This window comes from Alosa sapidissima, chromosome 11 (genome assembly GCF_018492685.1).
Source record: "Alosa sapidissima isolate fAloSap1 chromosome 11, fAloSap1.pri, whole genome shotgun sequence".
Taxonomy (NCBI): Eukaryota; Metazoa; Chordata; class Actinopteri; order Clupeiformes; family Clupeidae; genus Alosa; species Alosa sapidissima.
The window spans coordinates 29441750-29468626 of record NC_055967.1 but is presented as its reverse complement, the minus strand read 5'-3'; the positions used below and the strand labels follow the sequence as shown (position 1 = coordinate 29468626).

Here is a 26877-nt window from a genome sequence, read left to right as displayed (position 1 = left end):
AACTTTGTTGGTTGCAAAGCAATTTCCCATTGCAAACCAACTAACTAACAGGTTAGCAATGGTTTTGGGAAACGCACGATTCGTTCCCATCTGGATCATCTCCCTCTTGTGGCGAAATTGTAAAAATGCAACCTGTAGGCCAGGCCCAGGAAGGCTCATCAGACACAGATGTGTTTAGAGAGAACGTGACGCGATACTCACAGACTGCATCAAAATTTTGAAGCTTAGATCCATGTCAGTTTGCTAGAATGTTGAAACGACACATTGGCAGGAACCATAGACTATATAGCCCACAGTATATGGCAGGAACACATGGAGAGGATGCAGTGATTTTAATAATAAAAAAGATAGATTATATATATATATATATATATATATATATATATATATAATTTTTAAAGTAGGGCAGAGTAATGGATAAATCACGTAAAGCCATTACAAAATATCACAAGTGGTGGCATAGGCTACAATGTATCGTGTGTAGTCACAGCTGCACGGAAGTTACGTTTGAATATTTTTGATGCGGCGTCAGAAGTGAAATGAAACTAATGTGTGCTCATGAGTTAGAGTTGAAGATCATTTTTCACTCTTCCGAATTGTAAATCAACAAGTAAGCAACTTTGGACGCCGAAGAGACGCGGAAAGGTTGCTTGTTTTGTAGTTCTTCCCCTGTTTAACATGTCGACTTGCTTTAACTTTAATCGGTAACTTAGCCATCGTTCTCGTACACAAAGTTTTGGTACATTAGCTTGCTAACTAGCCTACTTTGAGCTAATGTAGAAACGCTAGTCGCTTACGTGTGAGAACTACTAGCTGTTTTCCGAGCTGGGTTTTCCTATAAGTTTGTTTGCTAGCTAGCTAGCAGGCAAGGTCAGCTGATTTCAGTTGAAACAAATCTGTCAACTGTCTACTAGCAGTTAGTGGCTTTTACTTATCGCTCTGTTGTGAAATCATTTTACACGTAGTAAACTTCAGAGCAAGTTTAGTTGGTGCAGTCATTTAACTTGATGAATTACATTAAAGTAAACGAATATTGTCACACTAACTTAACCTTCCTGGCTAGGTTACTAACAACCTGGTTGTGTAGTTGCCACTTTACATCATGTTTATACTCTTAATCGGGCCTGTATGTCACCGACAAAAAAATGATCACACCGTACTGTGCTGCAAACAAGATGGTTCACTCGACGCACTTGCTTTTAGCTTTGATGGTTGCGCTTTTTTCCTAATTAATAGCTATTAAAGTACATTTTTAGTGACTGTCAATCTTTTCCTTTAAATTGTTCTTTCAACTCCTCTTGCTACTAACATCTTTTCAGGATGAGCCCTGGCATCAAAGAGACAAACGGCCTGAGTCTCCCTGAAGCATACAAGGCCAGCTTGGAGCAGCACATTGAACAGGGAGGCTGGAGCCTGATCTGTCGAGATGAGGAGCTCTGCAAGCACATTGAGGACATCCTCATGGGACAGAGCTCCGATGACTGCTACCTCACCCACGGCCTGGACGTGCTCTCGTTCATGGAGGAGTCACTCCGCTGCCCAGCCACAGCCAGGGCTGGACTGAAGGGGCTGGCCAGGGCTTTTGAGGTGCTGGAACTTGCCTCTCTCAACCTCTACCTGTATCCGTGGAGGAAGGAGTACAGAATAATCAAGGTGGGTAAAATCAGATATACAGCAATATCTAGCACGGTGATCAACTGAAAACAAAATTTAGAAAGTAAAAAATATATGAACCATACAGACTTAGAACCATACCTGCTTATTTATGAACCATTCAGGCTTCTGTTTAATCACAAGTGCAGCATCTCCTATTGAACTGAAGACTGTTTTGGCCAACCACCACCTGTGGAAAAACATTTAGCACAAAGCATTTTATAACATTGATGTTTTTCTCTGCCCCCTCTCACCTAGACCTACTCTGGCATGTTCACACACCATGTCAGGCCAGCTTTGTCCATGGAGCAGGTGGAAGAGCTGTTCGGTCTGCTGGGCTACCGTGTCTCAGTTGGGGCCAGTGGAGAGTGGGAGCTGTGCCTGGGCACATCACCCGTGCGGCCAGACGATCTTCTTAGCCTGGCCTGCAGCTTCTTCACCGCCCGCTGTGAGTGCCAGCTGCTGCTCTCTACGCTGGAGTCCCTGAGTCGGCCCCAGTTGCGGGCGTCTGAGTGGGAGCTGAGGCTGGTGCAGGAGAGACGCAGAGGCCCCAGCCTCCAGGTGGCGCTGCAGAGTGTCCAGAGAAGCCTGGGAGTCCACATGCGGTCTATCAAGGAGGTCTGCTGCGACGCTTCAGAAGTGGATGAGGACTTGTACACAGGAGAGGGAGATGGTGGATCCAGAAGTCCCGAGGCTGTGGGGGTGACCGTTCAATCCGAAGGTTCCCGCCGCCATCTCAAACAGGCCCACAGCAGCCCTGTGCTCTGCACCGGTGAGGCGCCTTCGCAGACACGTCTGTGTAGGTCCACCCTGAACTACCGGCTCTCCTCCCCATCTTCGCCAGGTGGAGGGGCCAGGCCTGAGCCAACCAGCCCATTTGAGGAGCAGACGTTTCAGAGTACCGACAGTGCCACACCCGGTGTTTCTCAAAAGCCCCTAGAGGTGTGTAGCTGTGTGGAGTCTGGAAACCGCTACAACTGCTTGTGTCAACAGTGCAATATTCTCCATTGCACGTCCTGTGCTGTCCTCGACTACTGCCGAGATCGAGGACACGACATATCCTTCAGCACTGAGGCATTCTTGCCAGAGGCAGCCGAAAGTGAGACAAAACATATCAAACTCATGAGTCCTAAGGACAAGCGCTCCCCACCTGGGTTTCCAGAAAGGCACTTTTGTCTAGAGGGCACAGATAAACCGCATGTCACCTGCCGCACTTGCCGACGTGCCCACGACTGCCTGTGCGAGGATGGGCAACGCTGTGCCCAGGAAAACCACGACGTGGAGTACCAGCTGGAGCCCAACAAGTCCATGCCTTTCCATCAGTGCTGCACCTCTACCTGGACCCATCCCCAGTTCGCCTGCCTAAATTGCCAGATCTTTCATTCTGCCTCCTGCCTCGACGGAGCTTCCTGTAAACGGAAAACACACAGTGTGCGCGAACTGAGGGATGTGTGTGAGTTGTGCTCTCTCGCTACTGAGTTTCTGTGCAGGCACTGCTGTGCCCAATTCTGCAAAGAGTGCTGGTATAAGAGCCCTTTGCAATGTCTCTGTGGAAACCCCTTTGACTACCCGGGTTCTCCGGTGTGACTGGTTGTTTAAATGGCTGTACCAGTCTTCTCCAGCACAGTGGCCTGTGCATCTTCACCTTTATCAATGCTGCCTTTGAAGTATTCCTCAAACTATAGGAAGTCTCACAGGGAAGATTAGAGGACTGGATAAAAGGAAACCAGTTTGAACTTTTCAAGCACTTTTACACCCATATATACCAAAGTGATACTAACTTGTTTTGGATGTGTATGTTTATATATTTTCTTCTTTCACATTTATTAGTGTTTCTTGCAGGCTACATTTCTAAGACATTCTCTGAAGTATGTAGTGAAAACCTCTTTTGTCTTCCAAAGATTTGTGATATCAACAGGGGGCTGTGGGTGATAGTTTCACTTAAAATTTAAAATCCATTAAATTGAAAGAGAGAACTAAGGAGCAAGATGGTTTGTGGTGGGGGTTAGAAACATACATTGTTACTAGATGCAGAATGATACCTGTATTTTTTTTCCTGGTGCTTGTAAGGAAAATATCTGAGTATGGATTTGATGTATTTTCATCCCATTCTTTTGGAGATCTCACTGGGTAAAGAAAGGTCTTCTAGACTCTTAAAAGCCATTGATTGCTTTCTCTCTGATGTATTTGTTTGCTGTTGCAAGACACAAATGTAAACAAAGTCTTTTATTCATATGAACACACACACACATGTACTGACACATTATGTTCAGCAATTGCACCACAATTGGATAGCAGTCAATTCAGTCATACAGTGCATACTCATTTGCAGATCGCTGTTAAATATGATGATCCTCTTTGTGACAAAAAATGCACCTCTGTTGACAACATTAAAGGAGAAATACGGCGAGTTTTCACAAAGATCTCTGTTTCTTGAGGTCACCGACTACTGTCTCCTATGACTAAGGTTTTCCATAGTTTTCTAATTAACCTTCATCTGCATGTGAAGAACACACAAATCCTAATTCAAGATTGACGTTATCCTTAAGGTCCAGTTCTTCTCAGTTGTTCTGCATGGTTTACCTTCTGGATATCTCAATGTGCCTCAGTTCACTTGGCACCAAAAAACATGATCACTCCCGCTGCTACTCATTGTACTGCTGCCAGTTAATGTTGATGAAGGTCTTACTGTCCATGCGATCTATGTACAGGACACCGTTTAAATGGTCCATCTCATGCTGGATGATGCGAGCGGGCCAGCCACTCGCTTGCCACGAGATCGGCTCACCCTTCTCATTCAGACCTTTCAAGAGAAGAGAGAGAAAACTGTTCACTGACGGTTCATTTCATTTATTGCACTGACCATAATTGACTAGAATGATTACTTTGGTACGACTGGCATTCAGGATGTCAGGATGTTACTTTTACAGGGGAACATTGTATTCTGTACAGATCTAGACAACAAGACATATGGCCAATTTCTTGTACATTCCTTAAGCCTAGTCCTAGGCTAGTAGCCTTTTCAATGGAAAAATCTCCATTGAAATTCTCTTATTAGTTCAGGACAAGGCTTAATCCATGTATGTGAGTATGTATTCAGTCGTGCTAGTTTGAAAAAGTTGCTGTGAGTATGTTATGGTATGTATGAGGCCTTCACCTGATACTTCCACTGAGAGGTAACGCGGAACAGATGCAGAAAAGCCTGAGAGGCTCTCACAGGCCTCCTGGAAAACTGCAGTGCGACCGTCCAACACGCGCAACTCTGGATTGATGAAGACACGCAACGGGAAGGCCTCCAAGCCGCGCGCCCGTCGGGACGCCTCTGAGCTGTCCTGCAGCATCTGCTCGGGGTACTCCAGCGCCAGGATGCGCAGCGGCACGCCGATCTGGGGCGCACTCAGTCCCACACACTCTAACCGTCGCATCACCTGCACGAGTGTGCGGATCACCTGCTGGACGTCCGCGCTGCCCACCTCCTCAGGGGCGACGGTGGCCGCCTGTCCACGCAGCACAGGGTCTCCCACCTGGCACACGTGGCTGTAAGGGGGCTTGGGGGGCGACTTAAGTTTGCGCTTCACATACTGCAGGTAGGAGCGGACCTTGATGTCACTGGAGTGGGCACATGAGGGGGTGGTGGATAGAGTGGATGCCATTAGTAGCCGGTGGGGATGGTGACTGTTAGGTTGTAGGGGTCTGGAGGTGCAGATCTTCACTAGGCAGGGCCAGAGAGTCCCCTTCAATGGTCGTGTCATGTCTGGACAGGATGGTACTTGCCCTCAGTGACTGTAACAGAACAAGACATGTCACCAGATATTGTCAAGTACCACAACAAACCAAGATGATTCTATATCGCCCTCTGATGGTAATACATATGACAAGTCCATTAATTTGCTGTCAAACTAGATTCTCAGTCACAACTGACAATGCATGGGTTAATAGGTTATTAACGTTAAAGCATAACATGAAGGCTGACAAATATGGAAATCCCAAAACATACTGTAGGCTACGTTACAGTGTAGTGTAGCCTGTCAGGGAACACACAAGACTGCTTTCGTAACATATATAAAGGTCATGGTGGTAGTGAACTTACCGACGATATCCACTCAACCAATATCTGCAATGCACTTTCAACACGAAATAAGTAAAGTAATTTCTTATCATCTGGTGACTTTCAGAACCATGCCTCCATGATGGAAATTTGACTTCCTATCCATCTACAGCGTTTACTTCCGCCTATGTCTTGTTTACATGGCGTCAGAATAAAAGTTTCCAAGGCGTAAAATTAAGTAATGTTCAAGCCCTGGAAAAGTAATCATGATAATATTGAAATACGTACAATACTCTATCATAATAATAAAAAAAAAACAATGTTAAATTAACCACAAAAAATGAGTAGGCCTTTTAATAAAAAGGACGGCTTTTATTTTGTTAAAACATGCTGTTTCTCAGTCTTTCGAACAGGCAAGGGGCCCGCCTTTGCCTTGGCAAAACTTTATCTAACCTTAATAGTCTTCACTGGACCGGGCAGCAATTAGGCGAACATATGGCATCGAGTTATTAATACAATATTAATATGTGTATCTTGTTTTTTCGCTACCTCAGCGTGGAGTGCGATCCCGCAAAAGCCTGTGCGGGGGAACCACCGCATCAATTCTTGCCCGAACATGTCCCATCTGCAGGGAAGAGATGAGAGCAGGTAGGGTAGCCTTTGGGAGGGACTACATAAACCGCAGCAACATAAAGAAAGTGATGCATTTGCCAGTTATGAAAACTTTAATTTGGAAAGTCGCTGTATCTGTTCCGTTTCTGCACCAGGACTAAGGAAAAACTACCAAGAGACTGCTGGCATTGATAACGATAATGGAGAACACTGTTGACTTCAAGAAGACAGAAGTAAAGTGTGTGAAACTTCTACCTGCTCTTCCTCTCTGGATTATTGAATATGCTTGGAGTGGGAGATTGACCGATCTACTGAATGGTATGGATTTTAGCCTAGGCTAATATTGTCATTGCTATAGGGTAGACTAAAATCCCAAATCAGACAATCCCAAGTAGGCTTCCAAAAAATAATTAGCCTACAGAAAACAGCCTCTTAGCATGCAATGGCTAAATATGTTATAGATAGGCTATTTGGCTACTTCAGAATACAACGACCTGTGTGCGCCATTTCCCCCACCGAACACAATGTTGAAGACTATTTTGATTACCTGTCAGAAATAAAAACCTCACATCACACAATTTCAAATTGCTCAGTGTAGTTTCACTTCACCTGATTTTGGATAGTGTTAAAATGTGGAATCATATACCCTACTTGCAGTGGGACTTTTATATTTGGGACTGGGATAATTGATAAATGCAGTGTTTATCCAGTAAAAGAGCAGCAGTGCCTTATTTAAAAAATATATTTTGCTCTGATGAAGTCTTCCACTGTAATTGTGAATAAGTGTTAGCATAGCATGTTACTTATGTGTTTTGCACTGAGGAGCATGTTGTGGTTATTTGGACCTTGTCAAAGGTGCCTCACTCTGTGTGTGTGTGTGTGTGTGTGTGTGTGTGTGTGTTTGTGCAGTGCTGGGGCCTCCATTGTGGCTGGAGGGAGACTGGCGCTCCCTGACCCTGGCCGAGCTGTGCAGTGTGCGTGCTGCTGCTGCTGAGGCCTGGGCGATTCTGAGGGCCCGCGATGTTGAACATTATGAGCGTGTCATAGAGTTCCTGGAGGTCACTCTGAACCTCCTGCCTCGCCTGGTCTCCTGTATCAAACACATGAAGATCGTGTTTGGCTTTAAGACACTGGTGGGTGGCTTTGCTGTGATATTGTTGTGGTGTGATTAGAAATACTAGACATAAGCAAACATACCACGCTTTTTATTCAGTAACAAAGAAGTCCTGTTGGCTGGAAGCAAAAACATTCACACCAACACCTGGCCCATGATGCAGGATCTGAAAAACACTTATGAACTTTTCAACACATAAGCTTAGCCCATGTGGTCACCACATTATTTGTACCTATACTAACCAACTCACCCAAGTATCAACCCATTTTGTGCTAACCATTGACTAGATAGTTATTTACATTATATCCAATCATGTTAATCCACAAGGCAGAGAGAGAGAGAGGACTTATTAGACCCCACATTCATCATGTTAATATTCCATAATTTAATTTGTCAAATGCAGCAGAGACTGTTTGTTCATGTGTATGAGCTGGAAAGATTTTCCTCTGCAGCTGCGTTTGTGGGGATGAAAACATGATTAACTGTTTAAAATATACTACATGTAAGTGTAGTGTGTTGGAATACGTGTAGAGATTTGTTTATTCTATTACATGTCTTTCAGGCACTATAGTAAAGGAGTCATAGCTCTCTTTATAGTTGTTTTTGGGGGCGAAAGTTCAATCTTTTGCATTGATCTTTCTCAGGTGATCATATGGATGATTCGAAAGGACCACTGTCCTGTCAGCACCATGGAGAAGACCATGAAGTTCTTCCCCAGCCAACTCCCTCAGTACAGCAGATGTGTGAGTAAAGGTCCATTGCCACTAGGGGGCATCAGTTCCACATGAATATCTGTTGATGTGACCTGAGTAGTGTTAACAGAGACTTTCTTATGAGGAGACACAGCACTCAAAGTATCCTCCATAGAAATGCATGGGGTTAGTTCGTAACGCTGTATGGCCGTTGTCTACACATATGCCGCCCCTTCCTGTATGCCTCCCCATTCTCTTGAATAGGAAAATAGCTGCCCAATAACTGCCCAAAGTGCGTTGCATGGCCGCCGAGTTGAGTGACTTGTCTAAAAGGACTGGTGTTAATCAGCAATATGTATAAACCGATGTGTTAGCATTGTATTGCTGCAGACCGAGATACTTTAGACATGTAGAAACTTGAATTGTAATTGTTCTGACTTGTTTACACACAGTCTCGAAGACACATGGACCTGATGAGAAAGAATTCAGTGGAGTTCAGAGAATTTGCGGTGTCTCTTGCCAGAGACAAGGACAGCCGGCAAGCCTATATCAGAGTAAACTAAGATCCAGTGCACGCTGTGCATCTGTTGTTAACCCTCCTTTTTAACTAGGTGAATGTTATTGGCATCAATAGGCTGTCCAGATGAGTCTTGGACAGCTGAAGTTATCTTTTACTTTATTTTATTTTAATGTTTCAAATGTACTCCTGTGCTTTAATTAAGAAGGCAGTACTAATTGTACGTTTAATGATATATCAGTATTGCATGGTTATGTTAATCATTTGCCGTGTGGGTGACCGATTTAAGTTATATCCTGCAGGGGGCAGAATCTTCATACTAATGCCAGAGCTGAATATATATGGCGGTTTTATCTACCAAACCCATTTTCATGCTATATGTCATTGTAGCTTATATTATATTACTGTCTTTTGTTGTATTAATACAATAATGCAGTAGTACAGCTATAATGCCTCCAGAAAATTAAATGAATATCATAATTTTATTAAATCTTTCATCTTTGGCTCCCCCCTACATGTTGATACTGTATATTAAAGTAAAATGTTGTTGAATAGGAACTTATGGAGGAGCAGTATGGTGAACAGTATGCCCGGAAACTGGAGGAGAGGCTGGACCATTATTTACAAGAGCTACAGTCTGCACTACCACAACCGACATGCCTGGACCAGGTAATACGCATGGGTCTGTGTTTCTTTAAACCTGTAGGTGTACATTATATCTGTGTCAGTGTGTGTTTGCTTTGGATGGGTCGCCTGTAGGCACAGCATATGTGCGTGTGAGAGAGAGACCATTTCAGTAAGATAAAATTAGATAGTAAATAAGGGATAACGGCCGCCGAGGTGTCCTGTTATACGGAATTAATGGACGAGGGCGAGGGGCAAAGAACTCCCCGACGCGCAGCGGAAGGGAGTTGCCTCCGCCCGAGTTGCCTCCGCCCGTTGGCCCTATATAACTGCGATAGCATGGACAGTTAGCTTGTTTACAGTTGATTCCATTGTTGCGAAGCCTGCCTCCAGGCTCAACCTGCTCCTACTATCGTTGTTATAGTTACCATTCATAAGCATTGATATGGAATGGCAATTAAACTTTTTTTACCAGATCTACTTCATAGGTGTCCCGTTATTCAGAATTAAAAGCCACCCCGCCAGCCAATCAGTAAAGAGTATTTCTTCTCTCTGGGTGATAATATAGTAGTAATAATAGTGAATATTGACAGGTCCTGAGGAGACAGTGGCCCATGACAGAAGGGGAAGAATTGTTGTTGGACCTGCTGGCCTCCAGTTCGACCAGTCTTCCTGTGACTTTGAAGAGGCTACTACAATGTGGTGTGTTTGAACAGTTTCTTTACCTCCCCCACTTATAACCTAATGACTAATCTTTCAGTTTTGCTTGTGATGCTGTGACTGCTGTGATTAGGACACACCGTTGAATGTCCCTGCAATAGCATATTATGCAAAATGTTTTTTTTTTTGTTTTTTTTAAATGTTCCCTCTTTCTTTGCTCTTCATTCACCCAGCCTTGAGCATTGGCAGCAGCTCTCCAAACACTACCAGTCTACCATGTAGCCAGTGCTCTGCACATGGAAACCTGAGCCCTGTCATTTCTCCAGTCACTTTCAGGCATTCCCAGCAGAGTACAAAGCCACAACTGTGCTGTCACAACTGTTGCACTGGAGACAGACACAGAAACTTCACACAAAAGCAGCCGAGCTGCTCCCAAGAGCCTCAATCTGCCAGTCGGACCGCAGATTCCACCCCAGAGATTAGGCTAAGGGAGGAGGAGGGGAGTGAGAACCTCGACAGCCCGCTCCTACTTGAGGAGCAGGACTCAAACGAATTGATCTGGGATCATGGCCGAGGAGGAGATGGAGGAGGAGAAAGAGGAGGAGCAGGAGGCCTGAGAGGAGATTGGAAAGAAGATGAGATGGAGTTGGAGAAGACAGAGGGAGAAGAGCTGGAGAAGATAGAGGGAGATAAGGGAGGAGAGGAGGAGGAGGAGGAGGAGGGGGTGAAGAGGAGGGAGAGGGAAGATGTGTTAAGGATGGAGGAATGCGAGGAGAGAGTGGAGGTGGCGCTGGTGTCAGGTCTCAGACAGATGTGCTCCACACATCACAAGCGTATGAAAAGCATTCTGCTGGAGTGTTCCCAAGAGCTGCTCACACAAGGAGCCCTCGTCTCCCTCACACCTCCCCTCGATCCAGACACCCCCATCCTCCTCCCAACCAGGAGTCCCAACCAGGACCCCGCCCCACTCCCCTCCCTGGCCCCTTCCCCCAAGGAGGCGGCGTGGAGCGGTGGAGCGAGCCCCGCGTGTGTGACAAGGATCTCCGCAGAGACTCAGCGCTTGTTGATCCGCTCCCCGCTGCTCCAGCCTTCTGTGGTGCTCAGGCGACTCCCTCTACCTCACGCGAGCATGAGCGGGGCGGACAAGACGAGGAACCAGTCTGAGGAAGAGGAGGAAAGGGAGGAGGAGACGGGGAACCAGTCTGAGGAAGAGGAGGAGGGGGAGGAGGAGGATGGAGAGAATGGGTCGTTTGATGTGAACTCTTTGTTTTCTGACTCCTCTGTGGAGAGTGAGTCGGACAATTCAGACTCAGACTTTGTCCCGTAGTCCAATAGAAAAGAAGCAACATTTTCTGGGACTGTTGAAGGAGAACTGTGTGTGTGCATGAAGACATATATAATCTGTACATTATGTTATATAAGCACAGATGCCTTTTTATTTATCTGGGGATTTTATGGACACACATGCATCTATGTGGTGCAAGGTTTGCTGCAGTAATTTATTAGTAATATTACCTCATTCTTAAATGTCACACAGCTTACTGTATCTTTTGAAGAGGAGCAGGAGGAGGAGGATAAAGACAGTGTATTGTTTGATGTGAAATCTTTGTTTCTCTGAGAGTGAGTCGGACAATTCAGACTCAGATCATGTCCTGTAGTCCAATTTTTTCTACACACAAGTGTGCATGTGTGAATTACATATGTTAATATGTATGTTATGTAAGCATAAATCTGTTTATATTTATAATGTTATTTTATGGACACATGTGCATCTATTGGTTTGCTGCAGTAATTTATTGTTACCGTTACCTCATATCAGTATATCACATACTGTAATTTGTGACTTGTTTTTGTTAACTCTGAACCACTGAAACTCATGTTTTTGAGTCTTAGCACAATCTTTTTCCCTGCCCAGCTGTGAAATGTACAATATGTCTGTTTTTCTGTGGGTGAAATAATTTTTCACCTGGCTCTTGTTACACACAAATCTCCAGTTCATGTCAGCCCACCAGCCATACGGCAGCCCGGTTTTTATTGTCCAATCACTGTGCGTGTTTTCAGTGGGTATACTATACCTCACACAAGCACACACCAGTATTTCATCACTCTCAGTCATGATTGGTGATGTCAATTTTAGAGGAAGAAAGGAGACAGAGAGAGAAAGAGAGGTATGGGGGAGTGTGTGTGTGTGTGTGTGTGTGTGTGGGGGGGGGGGGTCATCAAGCGTTCCCTAAGGCCATTGCACGTAGTGTTGACACAACTACTTCAGCACAGCACCCGTGGGGTTATGCTGGGACAGTTAGTGGGCTTTGGGGGCCTTTGAGAGAGAAATGTTTATATGTTCACAGTGCAAAGTGTAGACTGACATGCTACTTGGAGAGGCTAAAAGAGCTCAGAGGCCTGGTGTGGGATGAATGAATGTAATTATGAATGAATTGCCCCCATGGGGGGGTATAAGAACATTGCAGTAGTCATGGACTTTTTCCTTGGAATAATCTGAAGAGAATTAGTCCAAAATGGAGAGGAAATAAGAAAAGCATAAAATATGGAAGGAAACAATGGGGGATGTGAGGTTAAAGGGGCCCAGAAGGGCCATGTCCTTAGGGGAAAGTGTACTTGTGTGGTCGCCTGTTTTGTATGTATGATGATGGGGGTGGGGGATTTTAATTGCAGATTGTAAATGTTTTGTACAGGGCGCTACTAAATAAAGCAAGCAACCAGAAGAAAAAAGGTTTGGTCAGTAGAAAAGACAAAGGTTCAATGTTCAAGGCAAATGTGTGTGGACCATTTCATGACTATTTGTGTATATACATGGCAGAGGTAGGCCTACACTTGTTTACAGAACTTGATGTGTGCCAGGACAAAAGAGTTACATCATGTATGGTTTTGTAGGTGAATCTCAAAGTGAAAACATGGGATCTTTTTTGTGTGTTGTGTGTCCACCTGAATATAAAAAAACGCCACAACGATAACAGGCTACAGCCCTTCCCTTGTTTGGCAGCTCAGTTGCGCACAGCAACCGCCTGTTAGAAACGTGAGGGGATGGTGATCTTATGTAAGACATACGCCCTCAAAGAAAATGAGCAAAACAGGATCCCCTCCTGTGTGTGTGTGTGTGTGTGTTTGGGGGGGGGGGTTGGGGATCAGTTCGAAAATGATAGCTGATAACCCTTGAACGTTCCTGATGTTGTCTATTACCCGGTCAAATGTGTTTTATGGTGAGGTTGACGATATTGGAGACACCAAGCCAGTGCGCATATTTTCTAAAGTGATGCCCGGGCAACTTTTCGCTGACGCCAGAGAGCATTTCACTGACGCGTATAGAAATGGATTTTTTTGGAACTTGTCAATATTTACGAAAAGTAAATAACTGCCACACTGTGTGTCTTTGCTATAGTCACTATGTAGTTCATAGACCTATACATTTTCTGGAAAATATTCTGAAGCATTACTTTGTCACGATGCATCACTCAATCCCGTGTTCATTATAACCCCTCACAAATCCAATATGATTTTATGAATGTAGAACTTTCTGTGATAGACGCTGTCACCTTGTACTTTCTTCAAAGAGAGAAAAGACAAGGAGCATGTACTATTCGGTGATAAGGCTGCTACTTTATCAAGCTACAAACGCCATTTTTATGTTAGGGTATTGATAAATATAAATACGAAAATGCTGAGATCATTTTTGACTGAACAGAAGTACAGTAAATATGTTTTCGGGGCCCTGACCGTCAGCGGCTGTTCAAACGCCGCGGTCATCATCGAGCGCCCATCACCGTGCACACATGGTTTGCGCTTTTACGCACGAGGACACATGTCCTGCGGGTCGAGAGACGCCTCCCAGTAAGCGGAAAGAGTTCATTGATACTGTTCAAATCTAAACCTTCAAGTGTTTTACATTTTAAGCAATGATGTAACGGGGGAGTTTGGGACAGCCCTCATCCTCCACCAATGAAAAAATGGGCAGGAATCGACACCCAGTTTTGGGGGGCTCGCTATAAAGCCGGTCTATGGAAAGGTTTTAATTTCATTCTGCATATACATTGCATATAACTACAATACAGTCTACTGCTGAGTGAAAACTGTTCAGACGTTATACAGGTATTTATCTGGCATCTTATCTCATGTCAATAAATGGCACTAAAATAATGAAGCGCAAATTTGAATTGAACAAAATATTTAAAATAGGCGGATCTCAAGCTACATATGGAATTACTTTGATGAATTTTGATATTTTAGCAGAAAATTGTGAACAGAAGTATTAATTATACATTGAATTAAAATAGTAATTTAGTGCTGCTGTTAGAGGGGATGTAATAGATAACTGTTAGATAAATCTCTGTCAATTAGTTGCACTCGTCATTTTTATACAGTGCATGATTGTGGGTTTGCTATTTTATCTGATTCTGCATGTTTTGGATGAACAGGTAATTGTTTTTGTGCAATCCTAGAATGTGGCTTTGAGTAGCCTAACTAATTTTAGACCCTTCGTATGAATATTTTTGCGTGTCTATGTTTTTATCAATGAATGAGTGGAGAATTGCGCCCTCATTGTACGTTACAACTCCTGGCGGCAGATTGCACACATGCAACTACAGTACATCTCCAAATATTTGGAAATTTAGAATGTTAGATTTTCTTAAATAATGATATTTGTCCAATTAAGTTATTTTTTAAACATCTCAATAAATATTTTCAAGAACTGTAACTTCTCTTGTTAGATCGCAACTTTCTATTACTTGTTTTTCTAAAGCTTTATAGGTTCAATTTATTTGGACTCAACCTCTGAATGTCAGACTCATTCTTTTGTGCTTTGATTCATCTCACACCCTAGGTGTTGCTTAACAATGGATCCTAAATCTTATGTAGTCCAAATGAATGGCAAAAATGTTCAGAGTAATGGGACCCATGGAAATGGTATCCACACCAATGGGGTCCACGGTAATGGTGTGCACACTAATGGCATCAGTGGCAAAGGTGTCCATCATGTCAGCCGGAGCAGCATTAACCCTGCCAAACTAAAAGGACACATCAAACGCTGGAACGTCCACGCCTCTGAGATGTCCAAGAACACGCTGAACCCCATCCGGGCCATCGTGGATGGGATGAAGCTTACACCCAACCCGGAGAAGCCCATGATCGCCCTCTCTATCGGTACAGCTCTCTTTGCGCTCAATCCATACCCCTTCCAAAATGGTTTACCTGCAGTCCTAGAGTCTGCATGTCCAGTTTAGGCCTGTCTCTGTTCTCTGTCACTTATCTGTATGTTTTTATTTGATCTTTTCCAGGGGATCCCACTGTATTTGGGAACTTGCCCACAGACGAGAAGGTTCTACAGGCCATGAAGGATGCCATTGACTCACAGAAGTATAATGGATACGCTCCATCAGTGGGTAAGGCTGATGAAATCAACATCACACACAAACAGCCCATGTCTTTGACAAAGATCAACATCATTTCACCCACCAACTACCAACTGTAGTGTTGGAAGGGGAGATTCATGAATGTGAGCATCAGAAAAAAAGACAGAGAAAAGTCTTTGAAGAGGGAGCAGATAGAGAATCACCAAATAACAAAGAAAAAAACATTACAATATCTTAGGCATTTTGCTGTTTGGCATTGTCAGTTATTATCCTTCCCTTGACACTGACAGGTTATCAAAAGAGCAGAGAGGCTGTGGCTAACTTCTACAGCCGACCTGAGGCCCCACTAGACGCCAAGGTAAGTCACCTTTACCAACTGTTTACTGTCCTATTTCTAAAATAATGCGCACACACACACACACACACACACACACACACAAATGTATAAGTATAAGTATATATACTCTTTTGATCCTGTGAGGGAAATTTGGTCTCTCTCCCAATCCGTGAATTAGTGAAACACACTCAACACACAGTGAGGTGAAGCACACACTAATCCCGGCGCAGTGAGCTGCCTGCTACAACAGCGGCGCTCGGGGAGCAGTGAGGGGTTAGGTGCCTTGCTCAAGGGCACTTCAGCCGTTCCTACTGGTCGGGGTTCAAACCGCACACACACACACACACACACACACACACACACACACACACACACACACACACACACACACACACACACACACACACACACACTCAAAGGCATGCATATACCTATAAGTAAGTATAAGTATATATACTCTTTTGATCCCGTGAGGGAAATTTGGTCTCTGCATTTAACCCAATCCGTGAATTAGTGAAACACAGCACACAGTGAGGTGAAGTCCTTTAGTCTTTTACCTAGTCTTTTATTGTGAGGCCTAGTAAAAATGTTTGACATGAGACATCCTTATGCTTTTTAAAGTTACAGGAATTATGGTGGAATAGAAGAATTCAACTTAGTTAGCTGTTTCTCTGTTACAGCTGTATCACATATGGCACAACTCCTGTGTGACTGTTCCTGTGTGTGGTTCTTTCTCTGCACTGTTCTTTAGTATGATTGTACAACTATTTTATAGAAACGAGGGAATATAATATCTTTGCCATGTGTTAAGGGCCGTTCACACCAGGAACGGTAACTATAAACATAACTATAACAATAAAAGCTTCCACACGACCAACGATAAGGAAAGTCTCTACTCTTGTTGAGGAATGTGATGGCTAAAATTTGATGGATTCTGATTGGCTGTCAACTTTTTATTGTTCTCAAAATCACTCTGAAACTTGATTTTGAACAGCCCTTATTCATTTATTCACCATTGTTTAACAGTACCATCAAGGTAGATCTTGCCAGACCTACTTTTGCAAAGTATTTCCAACGTAACAACTGTTTCCTCTCCTTCTCTCTAATCTCACTCAGGATGTGATTCTGACCAGCGGGTGTAGCCAGGCCATTGAGTTGGCCATCAGTGTTTTCTGTAACCCAGGAGACAACATTCTGGTTCCATGCCCTGGATTCTCCCTGTACAAGACCCTTGCGGTATCTCTTGGCATAAATGTCAAACTGTATGACCTGCTGGTGAGTGGTCTGATTATTGGTGTGTGTATACAATTGTGTGCGTGTGTGTGTGTGTGTGTGTGTGTGTGTGTGTGTGTGTGTGTGTGTGTGTGTGTGTTTGTGTGTGTGAGTTAGGAACCATGTGTAGATCCAGCAAAGGCAAAAAAGGAGGAAAACTATAGGGCAATGTAGGACTGAGGCCTTTATGAGTGTGTGGCCTAGGCTGTCTCTTGGGGAAGGCGTAGAGGGGTACTGTAGAGGGCTGCATAAAGGGGGGTGGAAGAGAGCTTGGTGGGACACAAATTGGGGCCCATCTGGCAAGGATATGGCCTGGGATAAAGGCCAGTGTGATTCATGAGAAGGACAGTTACATGTATGTGCACACATGTGCTGCACTCACTCATTCATACATACATGCTGTATGTACTCACTGTCTCTTTTTCTCTCTCTCTCTTTCTCTCTCTCTCTCTCTCTTTATCTCTTTCTCTGACACACACACACACACACACACACACACACACACGCACACACACACACACACACACACACACACACACACACACTTTATGTGCTTAGCTGCAGATAGCCACAGGTCGTGGACCTCACTGAGACTTCAGGACGAAACCCAGGTCTGGCCAGGGGTGATACTGTCCATGCTACTGGTCATTTCTGTTATGTAACCGTATTGGCATGGGCAGGAGCTTATTCGATTGGTTGAGAGCTAATTTAGCAAACAGTTTACATGCCAGAGATGAGCAGGTCTGAGATCCTGATGTTCTGCCAGCAGGATGGCACTGTCTGTCCATCTGGGTGTGTTTGTTTTGCCACGTGTGTTTGTTTGTGTGTGTGTGTGTGTGTGTGTGTGTGCAAAATATAACATGTGTGTTATGATCACAACTCTCTAATCAAACTTTATCTTTGCTCTCAGGTTATGTATCGATTTGTCCATGTGTGTATGGTGTGTGTGTGTGGACGCCCAGGTGTCTTCAGGGGAGTTTGTGTAGTCAGGTACACACAGCTGTCGGATGTGATGTCTGATGGCGGCTCTGCTTTTAACCTCTCCATCTCTCCATCTCTCTCTCTCTCTATTCCCCCGCTTCTGAGCAGCCAGAGAGATCATGGGAGGTGGATCTCCAGCATATGGAGAGTCTGATAGATGACAAAACCACCTGCCTGATTGTCAACAATCCCTCCAACCCATGTGGATCAGTCTTCAGTAAGGAACATCTGCAGAACATCCTATCAGGTAGGAGACAAAAGCTGTACTTAATATCTATGCAATATCTATGCCAATAAGGATTTTGTCAGGGAAAAAAGCTAATGGTTGATTGATTATTATTTTCTTTTTTTGCTAGTGGCTTCAAAGCACTGCATACCTATCCTGGCTGATGAGATTTATGGAGACATGGTGAGTTTGTGGTCATTTGATAAGACAGGCGCACATTAAGACTGTGTCAATGCAGTCTGTGCAACCAAACATCCATATGCACTGATTCAACCACCTAGTCAACACAGCACAACACAACCAATTCCAAGTCAATGAATTGAATGCAGGCCTCAGGCACTCAGATCCTCAGCCCCTGCGTTTAAGGTTACTGGCAAAGCAATACCTAAACCTGGTCTTAGACTAACAGAAAACGTCCACTGAAAAAAGCTTTTAGTCCAGGACCAGGGAAGCTGGCCATACAACAGTCAGGGACTGCCCTCAGGGTATCTATATGGGTAGAAACCAAAATGCCCAGTTGGTATTTAGGTGTCTCGGGTTTGGGTCGGTGTAGGTGGAAACGGAGGAGGAGGGGGGTGTTGGCTGGTTGGTACTCAGGGGTCCAGGGTTTGAGTCGGTGTAGGTGGAAGCAGAGGAGGAGGAGGAGGTGTTGGCTGGTTGGTGCTTGCAGGTCCCGGGTTTGGGTTTGGGTCGGTGGAAGTGGAGGTGGAGGTGGAGGTGCTGACCAGGCCTCCCTCGTGATACCAGCGTGGCACATTCCTCCCTGACAGTGGGAGGGAAGATTTTTCCCTGGCTCAGCTGTGCAGCGTGTGTCCGAGCACATCAACAGCACAGGGATTAGGGGTAGTGTGTCCGTGTGAATGGGGGGCTGGCAGGGCCACAGGGTGGTGGGGAGCATTGGGAGATGGGTCATCGGGGGCAAGGGACCAGAGGGGCAGAATGAAGAGGTGGTTTGGGGGTGGGGGGGTGAATGCCCGGGGATGTACAGCACTGAGCTGGAAGGAACTTTGTGTGTGTGTGTGTGTGTGTGTGTGGTGGATAGGCTGTGTAGTTGGGGAGTTTGGTGTAGAAAGACACCCAGGCCACATGCAACAGTATTGTGATGGTGTGTGTGTGTGTTGGGGGGTTAGATGCAATTATATGTGTGTGTTTAGGGTGGAAGATGTACATTTCTTAATGTATGTTGGAGGTGGTGGATGTAAACATGGGGCTGGTTGAGAAACATGATTTGATTGGTTGTTTCAAGTAAGGGGGGGGGGGGGGGACTCTACAGTGTTTGATTGGTTGAGAGTAGTTGGCAGATTAGTTCTTTCTCTCATTCAGCATTTGACACAGAGAGGGCATTGAGGGCGTGGGGCAATTACGGTAATTGTGAGCGGTTTGTAGCCCCACACAACTGAGCTGATGGGTGTTTAGGGACTGAATCCCTGATGGTGACTGTGCACTTTGTGTGGTGTAGATGTTTCTACCATACTGGGGGTCCGGAGGGGAGCTGGCCCCGTGTGAAGTGACCAAAGCAGCCCAGCTAAAAGGGTCCAGATGCGGTCTAGTTGGGCTTTGGAGGCAAATAAATCTCATGCCTACACACACACACACACACACCCCCCCTTTTCCCTCCTCTCAGCACAACCCACAATGTACACCACGTACCCCACAATGACTTTGCATTTTTTTGGCTGCATGTGTTTGCCATTAGTCCACAAGCAAAGGTTTAGCACCAGAGTGGGCGGGTAAAATAAAGGGGAGGGGCCCCTGTGTTTAATGGCAGGGCATCTGTTGGAGGCTTGGTGAAGACGCAATGTCTCCAGTCAATAATGGTTCGCCTCTAAGGGAGGTCAAGTTTCTGGTGTGTGTGTGTGTGTGAGTGGTGTGTAACTAAGCCCCCAGGACTCTATACCTATGGGGCTCAGTAGGCTCTAGTGAGTGGAAAAACCCCACAGCCCCTGAAGAGACTGTGCCAATAGATCCAAGGCTGCGAGATGCTGTTTTTTTGTGCCTCACTCATTTTTTAGCCGCACTCAGCTGGAGTGTCAATCAAGCCCAAAGGGCCAATGGGAAGTGGGGTGGATCCACATGTTTAGCATCGAGCCTTCTGAACTAACCAGAACCAGACACACTGGCTGACTCTAACAGAAAAACATTGTATCTCAAGAAAAGAACATGTGATATCATTTGCACACAATCCACAATCATTTACTCTTCAATCAGACAATGTTCTCTGTGCCGTTTAGCGTGTAACTAAAGAGATTTGTAACAACTATTATTATGTTTATGTTTATGTTTTTGTTGTTGTTATTGTTGTTGTTATAATAATAAGAAAGTGTAGTAGGCTATATGACATCATGTTGTTACATAACTATAATATTGATACAGTAGGCACCTGATGCAATGCTCTCATAACATTGTGCGGGTGCATGTCTATGTCTGCAGGTTTTCCCAGGATGCTCTTTCCACTCACTGGCACCGTTGAGCCGGGACGTGCCCATCCTGTCGTGCGGCGGGCTGGCCAAGCGCTGGCTGGTGCCCGGCTGGAGGATGGGTTGGATTCTTATCCACGACCGCGGAAACGTGTTCGGCACAGAGGTGAGACACGCACATTTGTAAACACACAAAGTCATACATGCATAGGCGTGCACACACACACACACACACACACACACACACTGTGGACAACTTTTCTTATGTTCCTAATACATTAAATTCCATCCTCTGCCTTCTTTGACTCCCTACACCAGATCCGTGAGGGTCTTATTAAACTGAGCCAGAGGATTCTGGGGGCCTGCACTGTTGTCCAGGGGGCGCTAGAGAGCATTCTGAACAACACACCGAAGGAGTTTTACAACCGAACCATCAGTTTCATCAAGGTAGGAATAGTATCCTCCTCCCTGTCATAACTACACTTTGAAACCCCCCACACAGGCTGCAATAGACTATCATTTCTTTATTATTTATGTAATGTTATTAATATCTCGCTCAGTTTTTACCTCATCTACTCTCAATCCTATTTTTCAGTCAAACTCTGAGATCTGCTACTCTGCACTGTCCACCGTTACTGGGCTGACTCCTGTCATGCCCGCTGGGGCCATGTACCTTATGGTAGGTCTGCTGTGTGTGTGTGTGTGTGTGTGTGTGTGTGTGTGTGTGTGGATCTAATTATTATTGATCAAACTGTATGTAGCATGTAACTGCAAAGATTATACATTTGATAAAATGTTATGATCTGATTCAGTTAACAAGTTCATTTGTGTGTGTGTGTGTGTGTGTGTGTGTGTGTGTGTGTGTGTGTGTGTGTGTGTGTGTGAAGTCACTATTAAAACCACAATAACTTGCGTTCGAATGCGTTCGTCCTGTCTCTGTATAGGTGGGGATTGATATGAAACACTTCCCAGAGTTCCAGAATGACGTGGAATTCACCGAGCGCCTGGTGACAGAGCAGTCTGTCTTCTGTCTGCCTGCCACAGTATGCATCATTTCTTCACCTTTCTTAGATTTTCTTAGACTTCCACATCTTATATAAGTGATATAGTTAGTGTTAGCTAAGTCAACTGACTTTGAGAATGACTCCCTGAGGGTGTTGGGGGTCCCCCTTTTTCTTAATGGCTGGTAGGTCGAGCAACAATCCCCCACCCCCGAAACTACACCCCCCCCAAACCAGTCCCCACAGGGAGCTTGCAAAACGTGTTGCAGCTGAGTGGCAGCTGTCTGTGGCAGCTGTCCAAATACAGACTAAGCAAAAGCAAGAGCTCCACACACTCAGAAGCACCTTGCAGGTGTACAAGGAGAGACAATGTAAAGAAAGTAACTGAGGAAGTGAGTAAAGAAACGACACCCCCCCAAACCATGCTTCTGTCCTATTCAGCAATTCTTGTATCTGTTCCCCCCACAGCCGTTCGAGTACCCGAACTTCTTCCGCATCGTGGTGACGGTTCCTGAGGACATGATGGTGGAGGCATGCGTCCGGATCCGAGAGTTCTGCACCCGCCACTACAGACCTCGTAGCCAAGACAGCAATGAAATCGACCAATGAGAGAGCCTAAGAATGAGAGGGTGGGAGTGGGGGTGGGGGAAGCTAGAGAGCTGGATACTGTCAAGCACACAGAAAAAAGGGATGGAGGAGAGATGGAGAGATAGAGAAGAGAAAAGGGAGGAATGAAGGGAAAGGGATTAGGGTCTAAATGGAAGAATGATAGTGACAGAGCTCAGTCTAAAAGGATCGGAAGAGTGTGTGTGTGTTGCACTTGAGTAAGGTTTGAGAAAGTATTGTTGTTTTCTCTTCAGAAACCCAAGATTCTGTCCAGACCATGTATTTATAATTTTTTTGTACAGCCAGTGTGGGTCTGTCTTGTGTAAAGCCATTTTCTGTTTTATACTATTTGTAATTTTTGGCCATGTCATTGAGAACAGATTCCTTTATTCCATCCGTATAAAATTACACCAATATATTTAAGGACAATGTCGTAGTGCTTGACTCCAGATGTTAGTTCAGACACATCTGTTTCTATATCTAACATCCAACATTCAGTCTAGGTAAAACTCAGTTATCATATTAACTATGGGCTTTGCTTTGTATATTCTTTATGTTTGCTAATTTGATGCATGCTCTCCTTGATAGTAGATTTACAGTATGTCATGCCTGTAAATTTACCCTGATGTTATCGTGAGTATTTGTATGTAGTTATAGTTTTTCACTATGGAATGAGGAGGAAAATATTTAAATAAAATAGATACGCGAAAGATAAAAATGTTTTGCAAACAATACAGTCATTGTATATAAATCTTTCCATTTGAATGTCTTGTTTATTTCATCACAGTGTAAAATCAAAACGTAGGAACTTTAAACTTGCATTTTGTTCTATTATCTCCTCTTAGAGAACACAAGCAAATAAAGAACATTTCAGAGACATTTGTGTATTTTCCCCTAACTGTGTCATGATTGCTTACACACAGTATGGTGCAGGATACAGTATATGTGTATGATTACATTTAATTTCACCACAGCACGCACAAGGACACATACACATTATACAGTTACCTTCTGACATGAGCTTCAGAACCAGCCTGGAGGTCTCCTCCACATGTGTTTCCTATTGAAGCAGATGATCACTGCTTTGGCCGACTTCCTTTTACTTTTCCACTGGCTGAAAGGTATTACTGAAACAGCTTTCTGTAGGCCTAACCCATTTGCTCTAAAGTCACAGAGAGCATTTCCATGAGAAGAGTTCTATATCCAAAAATCCACTGTTACACTTGCAAAAAAGGCATTCTATCAAAGCTTTTTTCCACTTTCAAGTCTCTTCTCAATCCTCCACCACCACCATCAACTCACTGTCAGCAGATGAATTTGCAACATTTTTCACTGAAAAAGTTGCTCAAATAAGTGCTCAGTTTGATGAACCTATAAGGAGGGCTTTGCCTTGTGTTGTGTATGACAGCATCATTGGACTCTTTCTCTCCTCCTGATGAGGAAGCAGTCTCTCAGTTGCTTCAGCAACAACATGCCCATTGGATCCTGTCCCGTCCACTCTTCTACAGTCTATCACACCTGTTCTACCGGCAGTCACACATGTTTTTAAAGGAACCATATGTAAGATTGTGGCCAAAACTGGTACTGCAATCACTTTCAAATTACTGTAGAGAGGTGTATCCCCTCCCCCTCCCCTCTGACTTGAGGTTGCCAACCCGGATACCGAAACACTACTGACTTTGTGATTAGTAGATAGGTGGAGGGTGGCGCATCAGGCCAAAACACAACATGACATGACAAAACACAACATCAACATCAGTTGAGGGCTGCAACTTCACTTTTTAAATGACAATATCCTGGCCGGATTACTGTTGTCAGTGATATAAGTATTTGAAATGAACATGATTTCTTAATGTCTAGTGACATATCAGGGCCATTTTATGATTAATTGAGATACATTTCTTACATATGGTTCCTTTAATACTTTATTAGGACCCTGGGTTTTCTCTATTTACACCACTTTCTTAGGTGAGACCATTCACTCCCATGGATTTGACTATCACTGTTATGCAGACGACACTCAACTTTATCTGTCTTTCCCACCTGATGACTCTAACGTTTCTCACCGGATTTCTGCATGTCGTAAGGATATTTCAACCTGGATGAAAGATCGGCACCTTCAGCTTAATCTCTCAAAAACTGAGTTATTGGTGTTTCCAGCTAAAACAGCTATTTCCCAACAGATTAACATCCAGCTTGACTCAACTTCACTGACCCCAACTAGATCGGCATGTAACTTAGGCATTGTAATTGATGACCGACTTAATTTCTCTGAGCATGTAGCTTCTATAGCAAAATCATGTCGGTTTATGCTTTACAACATTAGGAAGATCAGACCTTATCTGACACAAGATTCCACACAACTTCTTGTTCAGACCATGGTCATCTCCAAGCTGGACTATTGTAATTCACTATTAGCTGGTTTACCTGCTTGTGTAATAAGATCATTATAGCTGATTCAGAATGTGCACGCCTGGTCTTCAATCAGCCAAAGAGGACACATGTAACTCCTCTCCTAGTTACTCTCCATTGGCTCCCTATAGTAGCCAGAATTAAATTTAAATCTCTCACTTTGGCCTAAAGGACACTGACTGGATCTGCTCCTATTTAATTCAATAATCAAGATGTATATCCCCAACCACCCACTGCGGTCTTCTGATGAGCGTCTGTTGTGTCGACCAGTCATAAAGACTAGGTCAAATTCAAGACTCTTTTCCTCAGTGGTTCCATGTTGGTGGAATGAGTTGCCCAGTGCTCTCCGTTCCTGTGATAGTTTTGGGTCATTTAAGAAGGGCTCTAAAGACAGTTTTGGGTCATTTAAGAAGGGCTCTAAAGACATTCCTGTTCAACATGCACTTAGTTCTTTAAGCGCTTCTTATGCGTTATGGTTTGTCTATTGTTTTATTTCCATTAGGCTCTTGATTAATTTGACATTATTGTTTATTATTGATATTCTCCTTAATGTAGTCTTACCATGTTATTGTTATTATACTATATTGATTGAATGGACATTATTGTTTAATATTGCTTTTTTTCCCCTCATTTTTTTGACGTTGTTGTTTATTATTGCTATTCTCCTTATTATAGTTTAACCAACATTCTAATCTGTTCCCTGTTCATTTTTAAAATATTATATTGTTTTTTGTATTGTATTCGTTTTGTATTTGTTGCTTTGGACAAAGGCGTCTGCCAAATCCCATAACCATAACCATAACCATAACTATTAACCATCCAGACAAAGCTTCTTGCGTTTGTGCAAACATAAATGTCCCACATAATAAGACAGTTCATTTCACAGCTTTAAGTAGTATTATGCTTTAATGGGAGAGTTAACAAAAACTGCCAAGTCATTTTGTGAGTGGTTCCATGTTCTTCTCTGCAGCTTCGCAGACTGATGCTGGATGACTAATAGTATACTGACATCTACTGGTGGTTATATGCATTGCATGTAGTGTTTGTAGCAGACCCTAAAAAATACAAAATTTGTATTTTTCACACACACACACACACACACACACACACACACACACACACACACACACACACACACACACACACACACACACACACACACACACACAAAAAAAAACTCTTTATATGAGTCATTAATAAGGTAACAGGTCTACATGGCTCATATTTGCATGCTCCCTATAACGGCTGAAACAGAGCAGAATTCTTTTTACCTCCTTTTTTTGCAGCCCCCCTAACTGCATACCCCTGACCACATTCTTATGAACATGGCCTAAACTTCCAAATACCAGGGTTACTAGTTTACAGTTGTATCCAAGTTGGTGAATGAGATCTATCAATGCTTGATATTTCAATAGTTTGGAATAGTAGCAAGTGTCCATATACAGGTCAAAACAACAGCCCACCTCAACGATAAATACAGATTTCATAGCCTCATTTACAATTGCAATGTCACATGTGTTTGTAATATTTTTTAAATAGTCACTGTCAGATGTGTTATGATGGAACCAGTTAAGTTTTACAGTGTTGTGCTTGTAAATCTTGCTGTCATGTCTATAGTTTATCTTTTGCAAATCCTTTGCAACCAGATCGACCAGATGGTCGTCTCTGGCCACATACAGTCCTTTGTAGTTGTAGCATCCGTTTAGTATGTGAGCAACGGTTTCATTTTCTTGCTGAGTTGGGTGTAATATACAGTAGGGTTCGTGCTTTGATCGGTACCATGTTGCCAGATTGTACCTAGTTGGGAGACACTGTAGTCACACACACACACACACACACACACACACACACACACACACACACACACACTCACACACACACACACACACACACACACACACACACACACAATTATATACAGCAGAAAAGTTTTAAATGTTTTAGCTCTATTTTGCTCCATATGAGTGCATTTGTGTGTGTGTGTGTGTGTGTGTGTGTGTGTGTGTGTGTGTGTGCATTTAATAGTATGCTAGTATGTGTTTGCAAGCAAAACAAAGACACCCATATGGATGTTTGTACTTTCGTTTTCCCGCCCATATTCCAGGAAGCGTCAGTTTTGTGTGAGAGTCGTATGAAACAGTGACACAGGGAACAACTGCTGCATTCAGCTTTTTATTTGAGCTTAGCATAGGGAAGTTGGGGAATGTCAGCAGGCAAAGTTGTAAAGGTCACTTCCTTCTGTAAAGGCAAGCATTTTATTCCTATACACACACACAACACACACACACACACATACACACGTGCGTGCGCACGTACCTTGTTAGGTTGAATGATTAACC

The 26877-nt window shown here is 43.9% G+C and overlaps 3 protein-coding genes and 1 long non-coding RNA gene across 6 annotated transcripts; 3 read left to right on the top strand and 1 right to left on the bottom strand.

Annotated features, from left to right (window-relative positions):
• Positions 1–450: 450 nt before the first annotated feature.
• On the top strand, positions 451–3816 carry spata2l (spermatogenesis associated 2-like). 2 transcript variants are annotated; one of them, XM_042111024.1, is made up of 3 exons: positions 451–610; positions 1320–1653; positions 1912–3816. In XM_042111024.1, the coding sequence occupies exons 2-3, from the start codon at positions 1321–1323 to the stop codon at positions 3238–3240; spliced, it is 1662 nt and encodes a 553-aa protein (XP_041966958.1). In that variant the 5' UTR covers positions 451–610; position 1320; the 3' UTR covers positions 3241–3816. The 2 variants fall into 2 exon arrangements, with proteins under 2 accessions (XP_041966958.1, XP_041966957.1); XM_042111023.1 differs by having other exon boundaries at positions 455–645.
• On the bottom strand, positions 3761–5856 carry pdf (peptide deformylase, mitochondrial). 2 transcript variants are annotated; one of them, XR_006035208.1, is made up of 4 exons: positions 5744–5856; positions 4811–5436; positions 4237–4456; positions 3761–3847 (listed from the first exon to the last, which is right to left on the bottom strand). XR_006035208.1 is itself a non-coding variant. In XM_042111027.1 (3 exons), exons 2-3 carry the CDS (start codon positions 5403–5405, stop codon positions 4299–4301), a joined length of 753 nt encoding a protein of 250 aa, XP_041966961.1. In that variant the 5' UTR covers positions 5406–5436; positions 5744–5856; the 3' UTR covers positions 3867–4298. The 2 variants fall into 2 exon arrangements, 1 of the variants encoding a protein (XP_041966961.1); XM_042111027.1 differs by lacking the exon at positions 3761–3847 and having other exon boundaries at positions 3867–4456.
• Positions 5857–6127: 271 nt separating this feature from the next.
• Positions 6128–7288, top strand: LOC121724458. The gene is made up of 3 exons (XR_006035209.1): positions 6128–6349; positions 6469–6631; positions 7223–7288. It is a non-coding gene; the product is annotated as an uncharacterized LOC121724458 (long non-coding RNA).
• Positions 7289–13897: 6609 nt separating this feature from the next.
• tat (tyrosine aminotransferase) lies at positions 13898–22327 on the top strand. Its single transcript, XM_042111026.1, has 13 exons — positions 13898–14024; positions 14758–15077; positions 15212–15316; positions 15577–15644; positions 16740–16898; positions 17985–18123; positions 18233–18285; positions 20533–20685; positions 20838–20966; positions 21115–21198; positions 21464–21562; positions 21989–22155; positions 22314–22327. Exons 2-12 carry the CDS (start codon positions 14771–14773, stop codon positions 22127–22129), a joined length of 1437 nt encoding a protein of 478 aa, XP_041966960.1. The 5' UTR covers positions 13898–14024; positions 14758–14770; the 3' UTR covers positions 22130–22155; positions 22314–22327.
• Positions 22328–26877: the final 4550 nt, after the last annotated feature.